The 22,066-nt window shown below is 39.1% G+C and overlaps 1 protein-coding gene across 1 annotated transcript in view; it reads left to right on the top strand.

Annotated features, from left to right (window-relative positions):
* The window catches only part of LOC107226033, a 122,575-nt gene extending 106,501 nt beyond the window's left edge, over window positions 1-16,074 (top strand). The window contains exons 10-14 of the mRNA XM_046737926.1: window positions 12,881-13,041; window positions 13,268-13,758; window positions 13,823-14,396; window positions 14,512-15,261; window positions 15,347-16,074. Coding sequence (XP_046593882.1) covers window positions 12,881-13,041; window positions 13,268-13,758; window positions 13,823-14,396; window positions 14,512-15,261; window positions 15,347-15,893 — 2,523 coding nt within the window. The 3' untranslated portion in view covers window positions 15,894-16,074. The remainder of the gene's footprint in view (window positions 1-12,880; window positions 13,042-13,267; window positions 13,759-13,822; window positions 14,397-14,511; window positions 15,262-15,346) is intronic.
* The last annotated feature ends 5,992 nt before the right edge of the window (window positions 16,075-22,066 follow it).

Genomic DNA, 22,066 nt, shown 5'->3' on the forward strand with positions numbered 1-22,066 from the left:
CTTTTGGAAAACGGAGTACCGTACGCACACTTCATAAACTTCACATCGTCAAACTATCCAAACAGGTGGCGCTAATGATCTGACTCGTGTGATTACAGGGCTCACCTTGGCTTATGTTGCGTTCACACTCGTACTTACGCAATTGCAGCTTCACACTTGTATTCACATAAACGCAGCACTCACCTTCGGCTCACGCTCGAATCTTTACACTTATCAAAAGTCATTCAGTATTCGCCCTTGTAACAGAATATACTATTATAGTCTGGAAGAGTTGAGGTTTTCCATGTGCAATACCATTAGACACCTACGATGATACAAAGGTTATAATAAAACATACAAATTTAAATTTTTTCTCAATAATTGCGCACCTTGGGTAGGGTAAAAATGATGAATTCAATGCAGCGGCCATAAATATCTGAAATACTCACCCACGTCTGTACACAGAGCATTCTCTGCCTATACTTCGGGCGTTTTAGTTCTAGGACATAATGACATTGTACCGCCTGCGCCAGTCTGATCCCCCCCCATCTCGTGAGATGCGAAATTTCTGATTTCGTTCCCGGCGAGTGGTTTTTATGATTCCCCGTTGCGAAAAAAATTCTCATGACTTTCGTTTTCAACGTATTTGAACTTTTCTAGTAGATCTGTTCGTTGAGCCAAGAGAAATCGTAAAGAAATTCCTCAAGGAATAGAATATTTCACCCGCTTTTTACCAGTGCCTCATAAAACATATTCAGTCGCTCTTAAAATTTCATCAGTTCTGGCTTCAGTCGCTAAATTCACTCTCATCGTGAAATGTCTATATTTATTAAAAAATGCAGTTTTATTGAAATACAATCGTCTCATGAGCTACAGTTACAATAAGCATATACTACCCTAACGGAGAAAAAGAATAACTCATTGTCAGATGATGTAATCAAACTTTTCAATTCATGGAAATGCCACAAGAATTATAAAATATTGGGTCTTGGGAATTATTCATTTCGAAAAACGAGAATGTCATGTTTTTTTGAACCACCCTAGTGTAGATGATATACAAATTGCGAGCTGTACTGAAAGTCATTCTGTTGTCGTGGTAAACTATTGTATCTCTTCTTCGATAAACTTGTGAACCTTTCATCAAACGCGCTGGATCTCAACAAAATCAGCCCGTGAGTTTCCTGGAAACTCTGCCGAAGAAGAGAGTGGTGGATCTGGAAATTGGGGTAGTGTACGACATAACATTTATAATAGTAGGGGAGCCCAAGCGGGGATTTTGGGTTTTATTTAAGCCGGGAAGAAAAACATAAGGGAAGAAACCTTGCACCCTGTTATGAACGACCACCATATATGAACCCTTAATATACAAGGGTGCGTCTGAGGCAGCCAATCAGATTAGTAAAAAAAAATCCATCCTTGATTTAATTCGAGCTCGTCAGATTGACAGAAGGTAAGTTAATTAAATGCAGAAAAGTGGAAATTTCAATATTCTGACGATATGACCATGATATAAGAAAATAAGCGAGTCACTAGTTTGCAAAAAAAAAATGTCACCTGGAAGTATTCGAGCGCGGTTAAATTTATTTTTTATTTTGAAAGAAATCATGTAAGGATTACGGATATAACATAATATACCGGTTTCTACAAAGTGAAAAAGCTTAAATTATTAATAAAGTGAGGTACGTGCAGGTGCTGGGAACTATGTATTTCCCACTCCGCGCCTCTCTCCCCGTCGCACTCTTTCTCTATTTCTCACTCTCTCGGACCATTTTCTTATAAATAAATGGTAAAATTTTACATATATATGTCGGAGGTATTAATGGGTGATAGAGGTGATCGGGAGAGTCACTCATGATTTCAGATTATCTCTTCTTTTACTCTTCAAAACAAAACTAACACTAATGTAGCAGCGGGTAGGTGTCTGGGGATTTCGAGACGTTCTCGGTCCTTCACGCTCGAGCCTCTGACTATCACTGCTCTCTCGTCTCTCGACTTCCCCAAGGTAAACTATAGGATTAAAGTTAGGTACCTTACCCACCCTGCTAGATTACAAAGACCGAAACTTAATAACAATACTTGTGTGGTCTAAATCAAAACAAAAGTAGTACGACAGTTACAAGTGTCAAGCGCTGAGGCTGCCGGCTTCTTGCGCCGACATATATATATATCGTATATATATATATATATATATATATATATATATATATATATATATATATATATATATATATATTTTACATTATATATTATGTTCTGTTCATTGTAATTATTCCATTCAATAACAAAAAAAAAGATTAACAATTTTTTTTTAAACTGTCAGAACAACGAAATTTCTCTACATAATTGTCAGATTCTAGGTTAGCACAACAAGGACATCAAGCTGAACCGTCTGCATATAAATCTGATGAGCTCGAGTATTTCGAGGTCACGATTTTTTTTACATTTTCGAAAATCGACTGTGAGTTCTGACTGCATCCAAATCGTCAGTCTTTTGAATATAATACGTTTTAGAGGTCACTTAACATTCCTCTTGACTATCCGATAAACTTGAATAAATTTTTTTTTTTCATTTTCTATCCCTTCATGCTGCCACCCCCGACTTGTAAGCCGGCAGATTAATATTTCTTTGTTACCAGAAGCATATAGGGCGTATACGATACTAATGTCTGACGCACTCTAGTATTTCTTGGTTATAAATTTTTTTTACATTTTTGAAAATTAGTACGCACTTCCCCCGGCAGTGAAAGGGCATATATCATATGAACTTTTTTTCTTTTTAGTATCTAATCTTCACAATCCAATAGGTTCCCGCAACGCAAAAATAACATCCCATTTAGCCTCTTGGGCTCCCCTACTATAAGACTCGTCAACACTAGATATGGTTCGTGTATTCTGCTCGCGCCTAACGAACAATCCAAAATCTTCCTTCCAACAAGATTCGTAAGCATTTTACATTAGGATGGACATCAATTCGTGGAAATGCGTGCGGCAGCATTCGAAAAATATCTTTGTCTGAAATATCTCGGGGAAAGAAGTTAATAATTGTAGATCTTCGTATAATAGATGTGTCAAGTTGTCCAACATATAGAATATAGATATTGTTCCCAGAATTGCATGTTTTCACAGCAAGTGTTGTATTTGATGTTGTGCCGCTAATGGATCCGTAATCTTTTTAACCCCTTCACTTTATCATGAAAATTCTTGTGCGTGGGAATAAAAGCGAGCACGAAGAAAGTTGAATAGTCAATGTTCTACCCGTATTAACACTAGAAAATTAACGCAATTGCAACATCCCTCCTACACTATGGAAATGTATAGATGTGCAAAATTTTATGAGCCACAGCAAGAAACTCATACCCAAGGAACTCGTCGCCATCAACTGTAACCAGGATTTCTTTTATTTGAATTTTTGTTTTTAATAATAATTGTGAGGGCTAAAGTCCGGTTACCCTACGGCGCAGGTACTGATCTGATTAATAAGATAATTAACGATAAAGATATTATTATTGGGCGCCAGACACGGTAGCGTTAGATATAAGATAATTACAGAAAAGACAAGAGAAGAAACGTTCAGGTTCTACGATGGTTTGCACAGCTGGCTCAGTGTAGACAAGATAATGGTAGAGGGGAGGGGTCTTATCCAACAGATCAACACAATCAGATAGATAATGGTAATAGTATCGAATATATTGACAAAAGGTGAGCGATAATAATTACACGTGAGCGATGCAAGACATTCAGATACAATTAAATCATGAAAGAAACTCAAATACATCCAGAGAAAAGGTATAAGTGAGAATTAACAGATTAACGAGACGAGAGATGTGATAAGCGATAGGAATGCATACGTTCGCGATACTATTAATTGAAATACATTCAGCAAGATTTACAAAATAGGTCAATCAAGGTAGGCTGGCATGCAATCCACAATTTAAGGTTCTTAAATTAGGGTACCAATGTAAGCGACAATAGAATGAGATAGCGAGAGAATAGTAATATCGCAATAAAGAAAAATAGTCAAGGTAATATACAGTTGAAGCAGGTAATATTACAAATAGTGAAGAAATTCAGAAATATTAGGAGTAACGAAAAGAAAAAAGAATTAAAAGTCAATCAGATAATATCTAAGTTAAATCAGAGGTTCATAAATTCAATCTAGTGAAATAATAATACAGTAGAACCTCGATTATCCGAACCTCGATCAGCCGAACCCTCAATTATCCGAACAATGACTTAGTTTACCCAAACGCTCAATTATCCGAACGTTGTCAATTTTTGTCAATTCAGAGCCGATCAACAAAATTTGGGATTCGATATGAAATTTCTTTTTTTATTGAGAATAGAAAATTAACATATGAGATCTGAAGTAGATTGAAAAAACAAAATATTGTTTTGAAAAAGAAAAGTCAATATTTGACGTTGTAATTTTGCATTTTGTAAATATCTTGATGAATACGCAATATATGAAAAAATCACAAAAGACTTTTTTCACGGTAAATTGAATTTCATAAAAAAGATTTTCTTAGACTTTTTGTCATGTATGTTATATTTTGGGAGATTTTTAGGAAAAAGTGAAAAAAAAAAAGAAAAATCATTTGCGCCAGTTCTTACGCATAAGCTACGTGGCTCAAATTTTGAGAGATTATTTTTTAGGTCCCAAACAGGCATTTTATCGGGTAGCGTTAAGAAAAATCTAAATTTTTTTTTCTTGAACACTAATATATATATTTCAAAGTTAATATATATATATATGTCAAATTTTAATATATATGTATGTACTGTTTTTATGCAAAAAGTGATGTTTATGATCTAGTCCTAAAAAACCCATGTTTCGATTATCCGAACTTTTGATTATCCGAACTAGTCTCGGTTCCAATTGGTTAGGATAATCGAGGTTCTACTGTAATCCGAATTGAGGGAAACAAGATACTCGATACAATATTCTGGAATCAAAAATTATAATAAAAAAAACAAAGTAATACGTAATGTCTAGCTTGAAATACCGGGACAATCTCTAGAAACTATACAGTCAATGCGCATGCGCCAAATAATTCAATCTCATAGGCCGGTGAAATCGCCCCGCGGCGATCTTTTTGTCTGCTGAGCAGGGGGCCAACGTACTCAAAATGAGACAATACTCAGGAGCTGTAAATCTCTCGCGCATAAAACCGCGGATTGAGGTTATGTTGCTGTTTATTTTTATGTAACGTGAATTGTCCAAGAAGAACAGTACCGTTCAGCAATACCGTGGTCGATATCGGAAAATATTTAACCGACGCAATAAAGCATTCAATGGAAGAGCAAATATCAAATGATACAGAAATTGGATGTTATTTATATAAATAAAAAATCTGAAATTCGATGTGAAATGTCATTAACAAGTGGGAGTCTGGAAAAACAGAGGTAGGTAAGTAAAAACAACGTTAATTGTGAACAGATTCTTTATTCACATAAAATTAAAAATGCGTTTCATTCACGATTTGTTTTGTGCATTTTATCGGAAAGTAGTTGTATCCAAAACTATCAAAAGCTCCTGTCTGATAATAATAGCTTCCAATGTTTTCAGGTACGGAATAATTCATCGTCAAGCGGGATTCAAATTGTCAGGCATGGAAGCATGTAAGTAAATTTCTAATTCCGTGATCTTTTCTATTGCAATATTTTAACATGGATTCAATAATAAAATTAGTTTTTGTTTTCAGCAGGCTCAAAGTTTAAACTTTGATTAACACGAGGAAAATTATGCCTTACCTGATGGTCAAAACATTTAGGTGGCAAGGATCCTGGTTTCTTGAGCGGTGCAATCATTATAACCATCGAACCTGGTTGTTCCGTCAGACATCAGGTGCCAGAGTGAATTTCATCAGGCCATCGCCACCTTCTTAACATCAGTTGAGGCAAAATTGAAGAGCGGGATACACTACAGATCATAGTGGCTAAATATCTCATCATTTTGCTTTGATCCAGCCCAAAGCGATAAGTTTGTTACTTAACCGTTGCTGCCAATTCATTATACCGAGGAATCACTCTGTGCAACACTGTAATTTAAGCATTATCATTGACCAGCATTATTTCAAATTTTATACCATTTAATTTGGTACCTTATTCTGAAACTTACTTTTACTCTCTTTGGCATTAAATTTTGATAAATAGTCTTTCAAGTCCTCAATTTGACTGTAGGGTTGAATTTTGCTAGACAAACTGAACCAATCCAAATCTAGAAATGTTAAATAACTTCAGTTAAAAATGTATTTAAAGTTAATCTTGGTTGATGGTGTCATCTGGCTAGCTAGTTGCAGTCATCACCCGTGCTTCGGTCTCGTGGAACCCCAGTGAAGTGTGAAGAATGCATTCACTTACTAGTACACGTTCCTTTGCAATTAATCACTTGGTCTGCTATAGGATTTACTCACTCGTCAACTTTTTTAGTACAATGCAATTTATCGATATCTTAGAACCAAATTCAATTTTACACTCTTCACAGGGTCCTACGCTAAGACTGAAAGCTTGTGAATATCCATTTACCGCAATTATTTCTCCATTTCATGTTAGGATTGTCTAGAACAAAACAAATGTCATCCTAAGATTGGAAATGGAACCTGAAACGCAGAAGTTATTCATTGGCACGAATTTAAAACCAAAAATTTTATAATGGTTTTTGCAACACAGAGACTCTTTCCAAATATCCTTGTCACAAGGTGATGTTCGGAGGACTATGAACAAGATATTGTATCGGATTACATTATTTGGAGAAAAATCTTCATGAACTTCGTTGAAAATCAGTATTCATTTATTTTGATGGGACAAGGGACACAATCTTGAATCCAATAAGTCAATATCCTCGTAATAATGTTCTGACATTACTCTACAACATGATTGTCCTTGAAGCTAATTGTGACGTTAAGGCGCATTTTGAGAAAGTTGATTTTCAACTTGTGTCACAGGATATGATCTACGTTCCTGAGTTTTACGCTTCCGATTAGATCTTGTTTGTTTCGAACCTCACTAACATGAAATACAGAAATCATTTTAATAAGTCTGATATTACTTGAATTTGTATTTTGAGTATTGGTTTCCCTTCATTCATTTGATCAAATTATATTGAAAATTTGCGAAATGAACTCTGATAATCATTGAATTATTTTCAATAGTAGAAGCAATAATTTATTAATCGGAAAAAATACATTGACTATCGACTATTTGTAAATTTTTTTGAACTATTTTCCAGAAAAAAAAAATTCACAGTTCTATTACAGATAGTGAGATATTTAATTTTCTTGAGCGCTCGGTTTAATGTCTCATCTTCAAAAGTGATGAAATTCAATATTACCGCCTGAAACCATAAGAGAGTGAGAAAGTTGCTTAGCTGCTTGAAAGTGGCGATGATCTTTCTACGTGTGATAAATTGAATAGGCAGATAACAGTGAATATTAGAGATGTGATTATTTTGGCCGTATCACCTGTTGATAGAAAAAAATTTCATTGTTATTTCTAATGGACGAAATAATAAAAGTAATCAAATAAAGTGTTCCCACCTACCGTCTGCGTTTCTTCGAAGCACCCAACATTTAAACAGATTTCTCATTTCAGTCGAATAAAGCCAATTTTCAGAGAGCATTAGTATCAAGTTTCGATCGTTCTTTGAAGAATCAGCTTTTCCAGTCACTACCTCGACTGTTTGAGATTCTAACCTCAAAAATTCGTATGACTACGTTGCCGCCAGAAACAGAATTTGACAGCTGAAACTCGGAGTGACTAGCCTGCCCGAGCAGCCGATAAAATTCGTGCATGCGCATTGACTGTATAGTTTCCAGAGATTGTCCCAGTATATGCGATAGATATGAAATACTAACTGTAAGATATAGGAAAGATACAGATATCCCTAACGTATTACGAAAAGAAATTATACGAACGGTACGATATTGCGATGTACGAGTATTACAAGCGAGAAGAATTACGGACAAACTACGTGCCAGCGATAAAAGAAGCGAGAATTAACTAGAAAGATGTTACTCACCACGGTGCAATACTCCAGGTTCCGAGAACGACATCTTACATATTATATTTATCATGAAATTATATTTGCGATACTAATTACTCAATAGCAATCGATAGCAAGGCAAATGAATCGAATCAGACAAAAAGATATCGACTAGGTAATAGAAATTATGGTAAATGATCGAGATAAGATATTGAAAATAAAACAAACTGAGAAAATATATATTGTGACGTGGATTTTTCTGCACCTCGGTCACTCGGAGAAAATGACCGAGAACTTACCGCGTGCACAATAATTCGGCGTCCACGATGTCCCCTGAACCTGCAATAAGACCGCGAAATTTGTTGGGCGCCTGGCGTGGTCAACACGCCTCGAAACCGGTAATACGATATACCGCGACCATACGCTCGGTAGCTCAGTACCGCGGAGAGGGGAGGGGTAATTTTTGGGTAGAGAGAGATACGCCACACGTACGTTGACAAGTTATTTCACAAAGCAGCGAGAAAGTTAAACAGTATATTTCAAAATAGTGATAATACAAAAAAAATTAAAAATAATAACAATACTGCGGACGCTTGTCCTCGCGATCCCAAACGCAAGCGCTTAGCTTACAAAAAAAAAGAACGAGCAAACAAAATAATCAATCAAGAAGAAGAGAAAAAAAAAAAGAGAAAACAAAAATATGAAGGGATCCCGAAGACCTCTACGGCCTACGTGCGCTGGTCACTATACTACTCGTGACCGCTAATTCACACACTAAAAGAAACCAAAAGCAAAATCGGACGCGACGCGCTGCTCGCGATCGTCCTCTACAAAACGGCGCTAATCGCCAACTTAATACCAACTGATTATGCCAAAACAAAAAAACTAAACGGAGGCTAGGCTCGTCGCGGCACCCACGACCCTCCTCTAGGAACGCCTATTTTTATTAGCGCGCACCCGAGCTTCACTTTCTCTGCGACGGCGGGACGCAGTCGCGAATTCGAACGCTCCCCGTTAGACTGTTCGCGACCTACACGAGAAATGAGATGGTATCGTAATAAATTGACGTGACCCCGTGTAACAGAATTTGATTACACGCAGATTCGAGACGACCGCGTCTCGGCTCAACCCGTGACTCGACTCGAACTTCTCGATCACCCGAAATTGGTGCTACTTTATTACGCGTAACTCAGGCTACGGCCACCAAGCAGATTTATCGGCTAAAGAATCTCGAGTACTGTCGTTAATGCAAATCCTCTATGGCTATCCGTTCCTCGGCAAGCCTTTATTTAATATCCCTCGAAATTCTCTCGCAAGAATATTAGCAGCGCTTACCGCTCCACATCCAAGCCACAAAGCAGCCTACTCCCTCGTGACGGTGTTCCTCCATTCTGCTTCGCAAATACCCACGCTACTCGTCACACTCAACCAAAAAAAATTCTACGCGAGAACAAGCTCTCCCTACTCCCGATCGTCGCCAGAACTAGAGTGAGCTCTTCTGGCCGATCGGCCGCAACGCCGATCTCGTCCCGCGAATCCTTCGTGACGTCATAACCCTAAGAATGCGCAACAATCGATCTGCCATCGATTTTGGGGATTGCGCAACTTGACGCGCACCTATCGTCGCTACGCGGCGCAGAACTTAGGGCTAGATCGCAATGTTGTCTCCTGCGCCGCTCTGCGGGGTCCTGGGGTTGGGCGGGGTGGTGCTCCCTCGTTGCTCGCTAGTCTCCCGCGGCTGCCACGGTTGGGCGTAGGCGGGGGGAGCGGGGAGGCTGCGGCGCGCCGGCCGCCAGCGGGAATCGCTTCCGCCTTGGATTCCTGCGCTGCAGGGATCTGCGTTGTCTCCCCCTCCGCAGCCTCGGTACCCTTCCCGCGAGATCTCCGCGGTTTCGCCTTGCCTCGAAATATCCTCGGTGTCGAAGTTGGTCGCTGGCTGGTAGCCGGTGTACTCGACAAAAAAAAATAAAAACAAAAGCCTGTAATATCTTATTCGTAATGCGCGATTTCGTCCCTGTTGAAGCCCGGGTGCGTGACTCCAGTTCTGGCGCTCTTTAGGATTCTTTCTCTACTCGATTTTTGAACCCCTAATTCCTGGATTCCGCCCAGGGTTCAGGGAGTCTCTTGTAACGGGCAGGCCTGACCGAAATGCCACGTTACAATATAAACTAATTAATTTTCGGATCATTCGAAAGAATAATAGTCAGCTATTCAAATAAAACAGGTAATTGGATAATTTTCATGGAATCAGAAGCAAAGCGATAGCAAAACTCTGCAATTCAGCGATATTATATTAAGAAAGGAAGCAATAGTCACTACAAATTAAATAAATAAGCTAACTTGTCGCAAAGTTATTTGCGGTATTAGACAAGATATATGATAAAGGACGAGCCCATGTGGCCCACACAGCGCAAGCTGCGAGAAAAGATAAGAGAGAAAATAGGTAAAAGATATAGATACGATAAAATGCTTCGGGCTTTACAATATAACAAAGAAAACCTCACTTACGTCAATAGAAGAGAGAAAAAAATAGAACAAATCAAACGGAAGGGAACAGGCTGCTGAAAATGCGGTAACGCAACACTAGCCAATAGCGAAAACACGTCAATAGATGATAAGCACTGGACGTAGAGTGTCCCGGGTCGCGGGATGATTCTCGTGATCCCGGTTGATTTTGCCTGCGTGCTGTCGTCACATGATCCTATCCTTGTTCTGGATGATCGCAATCGGGCTAGCAGGTTACGTGAGTCGGGTCAACAGGTAAGACGGGCGGTAGTCCATCGGCTCCTTCGTTGACATATGTGAATTTATCGACCCATTGAGCGATATGTAGAGGGGGGGGGGGGGTTGCCGTCGGCTGCCCCGCGCTACGCGCGAGAGAGGTGATGACGATGTACCCCTCACGATACTGCGGTATCGATGCGGGAATAGATCTTGGCGGTAAATGATGATCTTACTTCATGTTGCGGTATCGATAGTAGTAGTGCTCCTCGCTATGCTGGTATTCCCCGCGCAGTCCATTTCTCCGGTGTCGCAGCTTGGTACTCGCCCTACGGCACCACCGTACCGAGACTTCCTGGTGGTGATGATTACCACACGGGCCGCTCATCGAAAACTCATCAGTCTGACAGAGCCCATCTCCAGCTACTGGGGTTTGACGGCCACGCTGCGATCCTTCGATGAGACATGTGCATCAGCCAAAAATACCCCTACTTGATGGCTGACGGCGAAATAGGCGTTAGGGTTACTTCAGCTCCTGGCTGATAAATGTCGTTGACGGTTCGCGTATTCGTCATCGACGCATCCAAGCGGCTGTAGCGGTAATCTGGGTGGTTCGGCTCCTGGCCGATAAGTCCGGTCATTGGAGGTCTGTATTGGCACCTTGCACTTGGTACCAAGCATGACTCTGTTCTCAATCCTTGCAGGCATCCACCTGGAGTTAGGTTGCGATAATCTGTCCTCTGGCTGCCGGTAGGAGGTTGTTGACCCGGTCCGTGATCTCTGTCTTGCCATATATGGTTCTTTCGAAGCGATGTTCTCGGCGGGTGCTCTTGTCGTGCGGTACGAAGCATAGAAAATAGACAGGTATTAGCTTAATGTAAAAAATCTAATCTAAAATTACCTAGTCGTTCTTTCTGGAATATTGGCCTCAGACGTGCCTTCGCTGTTTATGTGTTGTTCTGTAGAGGGTACATTATAATAGCCCATGTGATGGGATATGAAATACCACGTCACACAACATAAACAGACCTTGTTTGGCACGCATTCTCTTCAGATTAATCTTTGCTGGGGTGGATCTACCGTCAATTATGCAGCTACTAATGTTTGGTTAACACACAATTACCACGGAATACTGTGGGATTCTGGAATAAAAGGTTACGACAAGGTGCAGAAGATTGCGCCAGTAGTCGTGAGATATGCGAGTTACGTATATGTAAGGTGAAGGAGAAGGAAGTATGGTTGATGGTGATCTTTTGTAATGCGAAAACAATCATAAACATGGAGGATTTACACATCCCTCCTCCACCACTGGACAAACTAGACCATATAATATGCAAGTGGCGCAATAGCACAGTGATCGTGGTGGGTACGGTCCAACAACATACCGCTGCGCCTTTTGAAACGTGCAACGGGTGAAAAAATGCTATTCGAAAAAGTGCATCAGTAATATCGAAAAATCATTCCGCCTTCACAGTGAATTAGGTAGTTTAAAGGAAATGCAGGCCAAAGACATTACTTTTTCACGAAGAGTATTTATCTTGATGTTCGCATTAAGCTCCATCGATGACGTACGGGATAAACTGCATAAGCATATAGGGACACATCACATCACTAGCTACCTCAGATATCTCCTACATTATTAATTCGAGAGTTAGCGTCGCAAATGAGAAAGTCGTAATGCCGACTGATTTCGATATCGCTATTCGTTCTCTAAGTTTTTTTTCAGCAATTATCGACATTATACTGAGTTGGAAAATATAGACAGCTGCATTGTGTAAGTAGGGTTATGCGTCAACTGCTTGAAATCAGTTATGTTGAAACTTAACCAGCCGCAGGGGAAAATCCTAAATTCAATCACCCGTCGAGAAAGAAATCAGAAATTTGAAGCTTAAAAGGGGGGCGGAGTGTAGGGGAATCAGACTGGCACGGGTGGTACTATGTCATCATGTCCTAGAACTCAAACGCCCAGAGCTTACCGAGAGGGTAAGCAGATCGGCTCAAAACCGCTCCTGTGTACGTACTAACGACACATTGCCATTAGCCCTGTAAATTATTTTTACGTACTATATAATTACTATTAAGCGAATTAATTTATGACCTGGTATTCAGCACTAACTATAGGGACCCCCTACTATATTTATTCGAATGCCAGTGTGTGATGATTTATTAGTAGACGCCTTACTTCAGAAATGCTTTCAGGTTTTGGCCTTCACGAGAGAAATTTTGAGCGGTGAACGCTATGCCGTCATTATCAACTTGGGCCTTGGACAGCTTATAGTAGATTTGTCTAATCTGGAGACATTTGTTAACGAAGACGTCTATGTTTTCCTAGCGAGTGCCAACTCCGTGATCAATACCGGGTGAGGAAAACATTGTTTATGACAGATCATATGATCTCAGAGTGTATATGTTGTACCGACATACTTGTGATGCTCAGTTATTCATTGTTTCACTTGAAATTTATTCTTGAGATAATGCCTTTCAAATATTTTAAATAATACATGAAAACTTCACGAGAAAGATTAATCTTAACTGTACCAGAGCTTTGAGTCACCAATCAATCCTTGTGCTTGCAAATTATTTCAGTTCTACCGTTAACATAAGTGCTGTGCCCTTATCGGCCAATGCAGCACTTGTGTTGAGCACGCGCCAGATTGAAGATACCACACAACAGCTCTCGACACTTGACACCATTACGACTCCAAGTATTACATCGACAGAAACGGTAACTGAAACAGCAACGTCCACACCTATATTTCCCACAATCCCTGATAGACCTATTCTCGTGAGCGGTGAAATCACCGGCAATTTGGATTGGTGGCAAGAAGCCGCTGTATACCAAATATATCCAAAATCATTTCAAGACAGTAACGGTGATGGCGTTGGTGATTTGCAAGGTATCATTTCTCGACTAGAGCACCTGAGTGATACTGGAGTTACAGCGATCTGGCTGAATTCGCTATTAGCGTCACCGCAAGTTGACGGTGGTTTTGATATTTCAAACTTCACTGCCGTGGACCCAATTTTTGGAACACTTGACGATTTTGCAGAACTAATACAAGAAGCCCACAATAAAGGTAGTGTTTTTTTTTGTTTTTGCAACCTCACCTGGTTTATTATCTGATCAATTTCTATTTACAGAAATAAGAGTGATCATCGACTTTGTCCCGAACCACTCCAGCAATGAACATGTCTGGTTCCAAAACTCCGTAGCGCGGATCGAACCCTACACAGATTACTACGTGTGGAGAGATGGAATTACTTTGGACAACGGAATTCAACCTCCAAATAACTGGCTGAGCGTATTCGGTGGTTCTGCTTGGTCATGGAATGAACAGAGGCAACAATACTACCTTCACCAGTTCGACACAAGCCAAGCGGACTTGAACTTCCGCAACCCTGCTGTAGTGAGCGAAATCACAAACGTCCTTAGGTTTTGGCTTGACCAAGGTGTCGATGGGTTTCGAGTTAGTTCCGTTGCTCACATTTTCGAGGACGTACATTTTCCAGACGAACCTCTCAATGAGAGTCCTGGACCCAATGTCTTGGAAACGGATTATGAATATCTTCAACATATTTACACGACTGATCTAGACGAAACCATTGACATTGTCTATCAATGGCGAACTCTTCTTGATGAATACACTGCACAATTGGATGTTCAAACTCGTGTTCTCGTCACTGACTCAGCTGCCAGTCAGGATGTTGTAGCGAGGTGACAATAAAAATATGAATTTATTAAGAAAATTTACTATCTAATTAAATGACTAATGTTTGTTGATGCTTGACCAATCTGCAAGCACCATCTTAATATTTTATTCACTTGTTAGGTACTTTGGCAATCAAACTCACCAAGGAGCTCACCTACCGTTAAACTTTGGCCTCATAGCAAAATTGGGGCAGCCGTCGCTGGCGTCGGACTACATTCAAGTGCTGACAAGCTGGTTCGCAACGTTGCCCGAGAATGGAACTTCGAACTGGATTCTTGGGAACCATGATGAAAGACGACCCGCTTCCCGCTTCGGCACTAATCGAGTTGATGGTCTGAACATGTTGCACCTTCTACCTGGAACTGCGTTTACCTACATGGGCGAAGAATTAGCTCTCCTAGATACTGAGATTTCTTTTGCTGACACTCAAGATCCTTATGCGATCAATGCTGGACCCGATCGATACAGTCTCTTCACGCGTGACCCTGCGAGAACTCCGTACCACTGGGATAATTCAACTTCTGGTGGATTTTCAACAAACGAATCGACGTGGTTACCAATGAATAGCAATTATGTCACCAGAAATCTTATCGCCCAAATAGCAGCAGAGCGAAGCAATTTCAACACTTATAAGTCTATATTGAAGCTGAAGCAAAGTCAAACTATTAAACGTGGCGCTACTCATATCTGGGCCCTAAATAATAACAGCGTCTTGGTCTTTATTCGTCAACTGCAAGATGAACCTGTATACGCGGTTGCTATTAATCTGGGACTGGTAACTGTAAGCGTGAATTTTTCTCAATTTTCCGGTCTTCCATCCGAGGGAATGCGAGTTTGCTTAGCCAGTGCAAACGCAGTTATATCTACTGGGTAATTACAAGCTGTTGTTCAAGATCTTCAACATTGGTTTAAACACCAGTTATAAAATATTTTCAATTTCATTTTACTGTTTCAGGACTATTGTCAATATTATGTCAGTTTCGTTGTCAGCCAACGCAGCCGTTGTACTTTGTAACTCAGAAGTGCCTGAAACTACTACAGTATCGATAACAACAACGACAGTAGCAGATATGCCTAGTACCACAGTGGAACTTTCAACAGAGACACCTACAACTTCACCAACGCCAGTTCACACGGAATCAGAGCCTCCAACTACTATACCACCGCTCAATACGACGCCTTCTACCTCTACTACGACCACTTTCAGTACGACTATGAACGCTTTCAGTACAACTCTAATACCTTCAACAGAAACTTCGGCCACTTCAACAACTTTGATTATCTCTACTACTGCCAATACTACTACAGTTCCTAGTACAACCGTGGAATCCTCGACTAAAACACCAACAATACTGCCGACTATGGCGACAGACAAACCAGAACCAGAGACTGAACCTGATTATTCTGAAGAGAATACTACTGAAGATTCAGCATCAGCAGCAGTGACTACTTACATTTCATCCTTACTCATCATAGTTCCTATATGGAATATTTCACTGTGAATTCAGAATTGTGTTGCAAACGAAGTATTTATCAGTAACATGTAACAGTTCTCATACTTCACTGATTGATAAGGTTTTTTGACCGATTGGCATTAAAAACTCTCAAACAATAGTCTGGTAGACTTAGTTTCAAATTTTGATTCGTTTGGCAATCTTACCAAAATAAAGGAAAACGAAGGATTCAGCCATTTTTAATTTTCATTCGAACTCATTTGAAACAGATGCAAACCATGCACCGTAAGATTATTAGGGCGAAAATAATATGCTGTCCGTTCATCGTGAAAAAGGATTTCTTAAGTTAAACAAATATTGCTTGAAAAAGCGCAAACGGTTATCGTTACCCGAAAATTGGAATTTTTATTGAATCAACTGAATCTGGCAGTCAAATTTCAAATATACAAAAACGTAACGATAACCATGGGTTACGTTAGAATCAAAAAGAAGAGAACATCTACGAATTTATATTTGATTGACTTCATAAATACATTTGATTCAGTGTGCCATATGGCGTTTTAGTTCAAACTAATAAACAGTCGACGACAAAAAATTATAATTCAGCGAATCTACAAAAACACGTTTGAAGTAACTAAACAATTAGTCCGGTACAATACAAGATTGCCAAATTTAATATCGGGGGTTAAAAACCAAATTGTAGTATCTATAGTATTTACAGCAAGTGCAACACATGAAATACAGCATCTACATGTGCGTAGGCTATACTTAAATTGTAAGTGTATAATTGTATATCGAAGACAACACGTCTACAACTATTTGCCAAACGCCACACTCCGAACCGGATCTGGATAGTAGACACTTGCTTTATCTACCTATCCTATTCGCACACTTATAACTACTACGACAATCTATCGCTTATATGCTTGATTGTTTATTCCGACATATACACATACGAATTAACAAATGAACAAGGTGCGGAAACAGTATGGAAACTCCTAGAAATTTTATGGAGTTCGGTGAAAAAAAAATTATAACCAAGAGTAAATCTCAGATAATTTTTAAAGGTGATTCAATGACCTTTGATCTGACTTTAAACTTCACCTTCAAGGTCATTTCGAGATCGACTTCGATTTTTTCAGTGAAAACTCCCATTTTTGGTGCCATAATCGGGAAGAGCGGAAAATTTTACGTTTGGATATGTGTTAAGGTCTGGGGTTCTGACCTCTACTGGTCAAATAAAGGTCAAAGGTATACTTAGTATCAATAACACGGACAATTCTGAGAATCCGGATCTCAGGCAAGATGTTTTACATAAAAGTTGTCAGGTTTGTTTAGGACGATCTGCCTAGGTTTTGAAAATTTTTCTTGAAGTCAAACTTTAAGGTTCACTATTTTTTAATGAAAGGTTTTAATTTTCATCAGTAGCATTATTCTTTCGGTGCAGTGCAGTAACAACTACGTGGGAATAGAAGGATTCTGTTCACTTTGGGGTATTTTTTGAAGTGAGTTTCCTTTGCCTCCCACTTTTAGGTACTTTTGTGGAACGTCGCAATAGCTAAATCAATTCATAATAGCGCTCGAATTGTACTCCGTTAATTTCTTGACTAACCAAATCCTATTTTGAAATGCACCCAAACTTTTCCTCACCCTGTATGTATTTCAGTTCAACTAATATTGGACTGATAATTAATGTAATATTGAGGCAGCATGCTGATTGAATCAGCCAATATTTTTCGCTTACTTGCTTAGATGAAATTTCACATTTCACCCAAGTTTAATCGATTCAAAAGCCAGATACAGTTCACCTGGCTAAATAACGTTCAACTCAATATATTTAGTTAATTATATACTAAAACCTTTTTCTTGGCGAAGCACTTATTTCTTTCATCACAAATCAATCCCTTATTAAGAGAATTTTTCTACCTAAATAATGATAATTCTATTATTCGCAAAGAAATATAAATATTCTTCTTCGAAAAAAAATATCTCCTTCCTGTTAAGCCTGTAGATTGAATCAAATCATTGACCAGTACGAAGTTAATATGTTAATTTGCCCAAACAAATTCGCATAAAACCTGGTCATCAAACCATCAACGCAACACAGGTGAATATGAAGCGATTCAATGCTTTTGAGATTTCTACTGAAATATTTATATCTTTTTCTGAATAACCTATTTGTTCAGAATGACAAGAATAATTGAATTCATATGAACACTGAAAAACCAAATCTATATTGTTAATTCACCCACATGCAATTGCTGAATCAATGAAATGTGGCGTGAGTAATAAAGTGGAAAAGTCATTTGATATTTCCTCTGGGTTTTACCCTTATCTCATTGATTTTAACTAATCACATATCGTTATAACCCTTTCAATTTATTTGCCAAAATACGCGTGTTAATGGACTTGATGTGAAAACCATATTACAACTTGTCAGTTAAGTTAATAAACATCATTAATGTTCCAACTATTTTTGTCAGCATAATTGTTAATTTCAACTGTTGTAGACACGTTACTTATTCTAATAAATTTTTAGTTCACTGAAATACCAAAAGCTTGACACAACTAAAATTAAACTTGTGTGAATATATTTTGTCAATCCAGCAAATCCTATCACTCGGTGTATTCTCGGAATTGTGTTTAAATACGACCAATTTCACCAAACTCTTACTTCAGGATCTCTGATTGGCACTACATAAAATCAACATCACTGTGAGCATCACCGTTGATGCAGAGAAAGCAAATGCCCTCATTATTTTTCATAAAATTTCCCAATCCTCATTCAAAAGAATTAACATTATATAATGTACGTATTATGCATATATCGATGGTTGAAAACCAAAACGGCGCAACCCACTGTTTTCCAACCATTAATGAATTTACTATCTGTGACGCGAATTTTTATTGTAACTTGACCACCTGGAAAAGTGACTGAAAACTTACTGTATGCACAATAATTTGGCGACCCGCGATGAGAGTTGGAAAAATTGATCTTACAAAAGATATCGCGAGATTTTGTTGGGCGCCTGGCACAATTGACACGCCTCTCAATCGTCAGCTGCGCTCATTCTCGGCTTGTACTTTTCTGCGCCAGATAGCTCAGTACCGTGACGAGGTAAGGGATAATTTTGTGGAGTTAAAGAAAGAACCATATATTCTGTAATTGACCCGATGCCAAAAAAAAAAAAAATACCAAAATACTCGACTCACTTTTCGCGATTCCAAAAACGAAACCGACGATAAACAAAATATCGAATGAATCTTAAATCCAGTGGCGCGAGTCACACTCTCAACCAAATTAACAACATCAAAAACTTAAGAAATTATTCGAACGCGCTCATCGCAATCCTTCTTTACTAACATACCGCGCTAATCGCCAGAAAGAATATATGAATCTCAAATAATGGCGATGTGCTATTCGCGAAGATGCTACAGAAACTTTCAATAATCATTGCGAGACTCACAAAAATACTTCATAGCAGAAATGAAAAATGAACCTCAATTCAATGATTTTAAATTAACGGCTGGCCGCAACGCATCTGGAACTCGAATATTACTCAAATAAAAAAAAAAAAAACCAAGAAACAATACCTAGTTGAAGTTTGGATCGTTCGTCGAACGGTTTTTTAAAAATGGGATTATCGAACTTCTCAGACTTAACTACATATTTGAAGCATGAAACAATGTGTCAAACATCACGATTCACCCCCAAAAAGAGCCCTAAGAACAGCAAACCACCCCAACCGAACAAATCGTATATCTTCAATCGTGCTAGTGAACCAAGTGAATGTGCCACCTAATATTGATAGGGGGTGTTTGCGGCAACACTACGAACTATTTCCGGAACTACAATAATGTATAAAAAATGGGACGGGTAAATCCGGTATGAAAAACCTCCGTTCGAGAGCGAAAAAACCGTTTTTGACATCGACACGAGTGAATGTGCCACCTAATATTAATGGGGGGGGGGGGGGGGGGGGGGCGGCAACACTACGATATTTAAGCGAGAAAAATTAACATGATTCTTTCATATCATTTGAAATGAACGGTTGGGCCGTGAATTTGGCAAAAATAATGTAATGTACAATGATACACTCACATTAGTAGCCACATGCAGATGTCTAATGTGCACATGTCAAGAAGTCACACACACAAATCTGAAATGTGCCTCTCGCGACAAATTTCAAATATGAATGAAGGAATGGGATAGTCTGATATTTTTCATTGGATAAAGTTTCGCACGCAATAATTTATAGTAAACTCAAATTATACGTACGATTTCATTTATTCAGTCAAAACATAAGTAGATAGGATATGACAGTTCTAACTCAAAAAATGGCGGCGTACCGGCTCCCTCCTTCCTCCCCACCTTACCGGCAGTCGGTATGTCATCCCCCCCACAATGATAAGCCTTACCCATGATATTGCGACCGGCTGTTACAATGCATGACGTCACCAGCATTTTCGCTCGATTTTGCCGTCAGACGAGCTGCCATTTTGATTTTTGCTTAGTCGGATGAGCAGCCATTTTGATTTTGATCGTCAAACAGTGTGATAATGTGATTTTTTGCAATGACGTCACCAGTATAATCGCCCGATTTTGCTGTGTGACGAGCGGCCATTTTGATAGCAGCCATTTTGATTTATGCTTAGTCGGATGAGCAGCCATTTTGATTTTTATCGTCAGACAGTTTGATCATGAGATTTTTTGCTTAGCCGGATGAGCAGCCGTTTCGATATTTTCACCGTCATCCGTAAACTTTCACGTTTATAGTTTGCCCCCAGGGCGAAAATAATATTTTCGACGTACCATTTTGATTTTTTACCGTTACCCGTAAACTTCCACGCTAACAGTTTACCCCAAGGGCGGAAAATAATATTTTCCACATACTTCGAATACATCCTTTTGTGTTAATTGAACGGATGGCGATACCACAATTAGATAGGTTGGCAAAGTCGACGATGATTCGTAAACTTTCACTTTCAAGAACTTATAAGGGGGGGAGAGTGTGGTTGGTTGGTATATAAATCGCGAGCTCATTCAACACGTTACATTGTTCTCAAAGTTTTCCTATTGTGAACTTCAGTATACATAGTACGTCAAATTTATAAAATCTACATCGAACGTGATGGATCTAAATAAAATGAACCTCATCTGTCGCCTGGAAGCGCTACCCACTAAGAGAATGTCAGATCTGGAGGTTGGGGAGGAGTACAGCGTGACGGGGGTAAGACCTATAGATACTAAGTACGGCACGAGTATTCTTCTCGCGCTAAATGAGCAATTCAAAATATTTTTACCCCCCCGAATCGTAAGTCTCATGGAAAATAATGTGGTGCAATTCAACGGGATGCAGAAGACAATAATCGAGGGCATTCTACGAATGAAATATCAAGGGGGCGAATACAACAAATTTGAATTTTTGTGTGACAGATGAGCAATTTGAGCGTAACAAAAAGCACTGTTCCAGCCTGCAATATGGAGATGGTCATGGAAATTCAAAGTTTCGTTGGCCCCGACGATAAATTTATACCCAAGGAACTTTGCATCATAAACATAAGCTCATCGGGTTTGAGCCGCATTCTCTTCAAGCCGCCGCCGCGCCGTATGCTTGGGCGGATCTACCAGCTGAACACAAAGCTACTAACGCTTGGCTAACAACAATTTTCACGGAATACCCTGGAATGCGGGAATCGAACCTTATGCTGAGGTGCAGAAGATTGTAACAAAGGCTGTTATGTATGCATGCTATGTATATGTCAAAGGTAAGGAGAAGAAACGGTGGCTGATGAAGCCCTACGCCTTGAGACAGCATTGCTCGAAAAACAAAACAAAACAAAACAAAACGAATAACTCGATCGTGAGTCTCCCGGACAAACCATATAGGGTAGACCGAGGCGAATCGGATCAATTTTTTTTAGGAATATGAAAATCATACTAAAGTGAAATATATGTAACTTTTATTGACACAATGGTAATCGGTAACAATTCAGCTACGCAATAAACATTTTAAGACTTGAATTGTCGATAAATTCTCCAAAATATTAACCAAAAACTCAAAAGACAGAAATGTCCGAATCGCCCCAATTCTCGGGGCGAATGGAATGATAAATGACATGTAATTAAATTAAATGTTTTTAACACTATAAGCTTTGGAATCATTAATAAAACTTTAATATAATGAATAATGGGATCAATATTAATTACAAGCACATAA

The sequence above is a fragment of the Neodiprion lecontei genome, chromosome 4 (genome assembly GCF_021901455.1).
Source record: "Neodiprion lecontei isolate iyNeoLeco1 chromosome 4, iyNeoLeco1.1, whole genome shotgun sequence".
In the NCBI taxonomy this organism is placed as follows: Eukaryota; Metazoa; Arthropoda; class Insecta; order Hymenoptera; family Diprionidae; genus Neodiprion; species Neodiprion lecontei.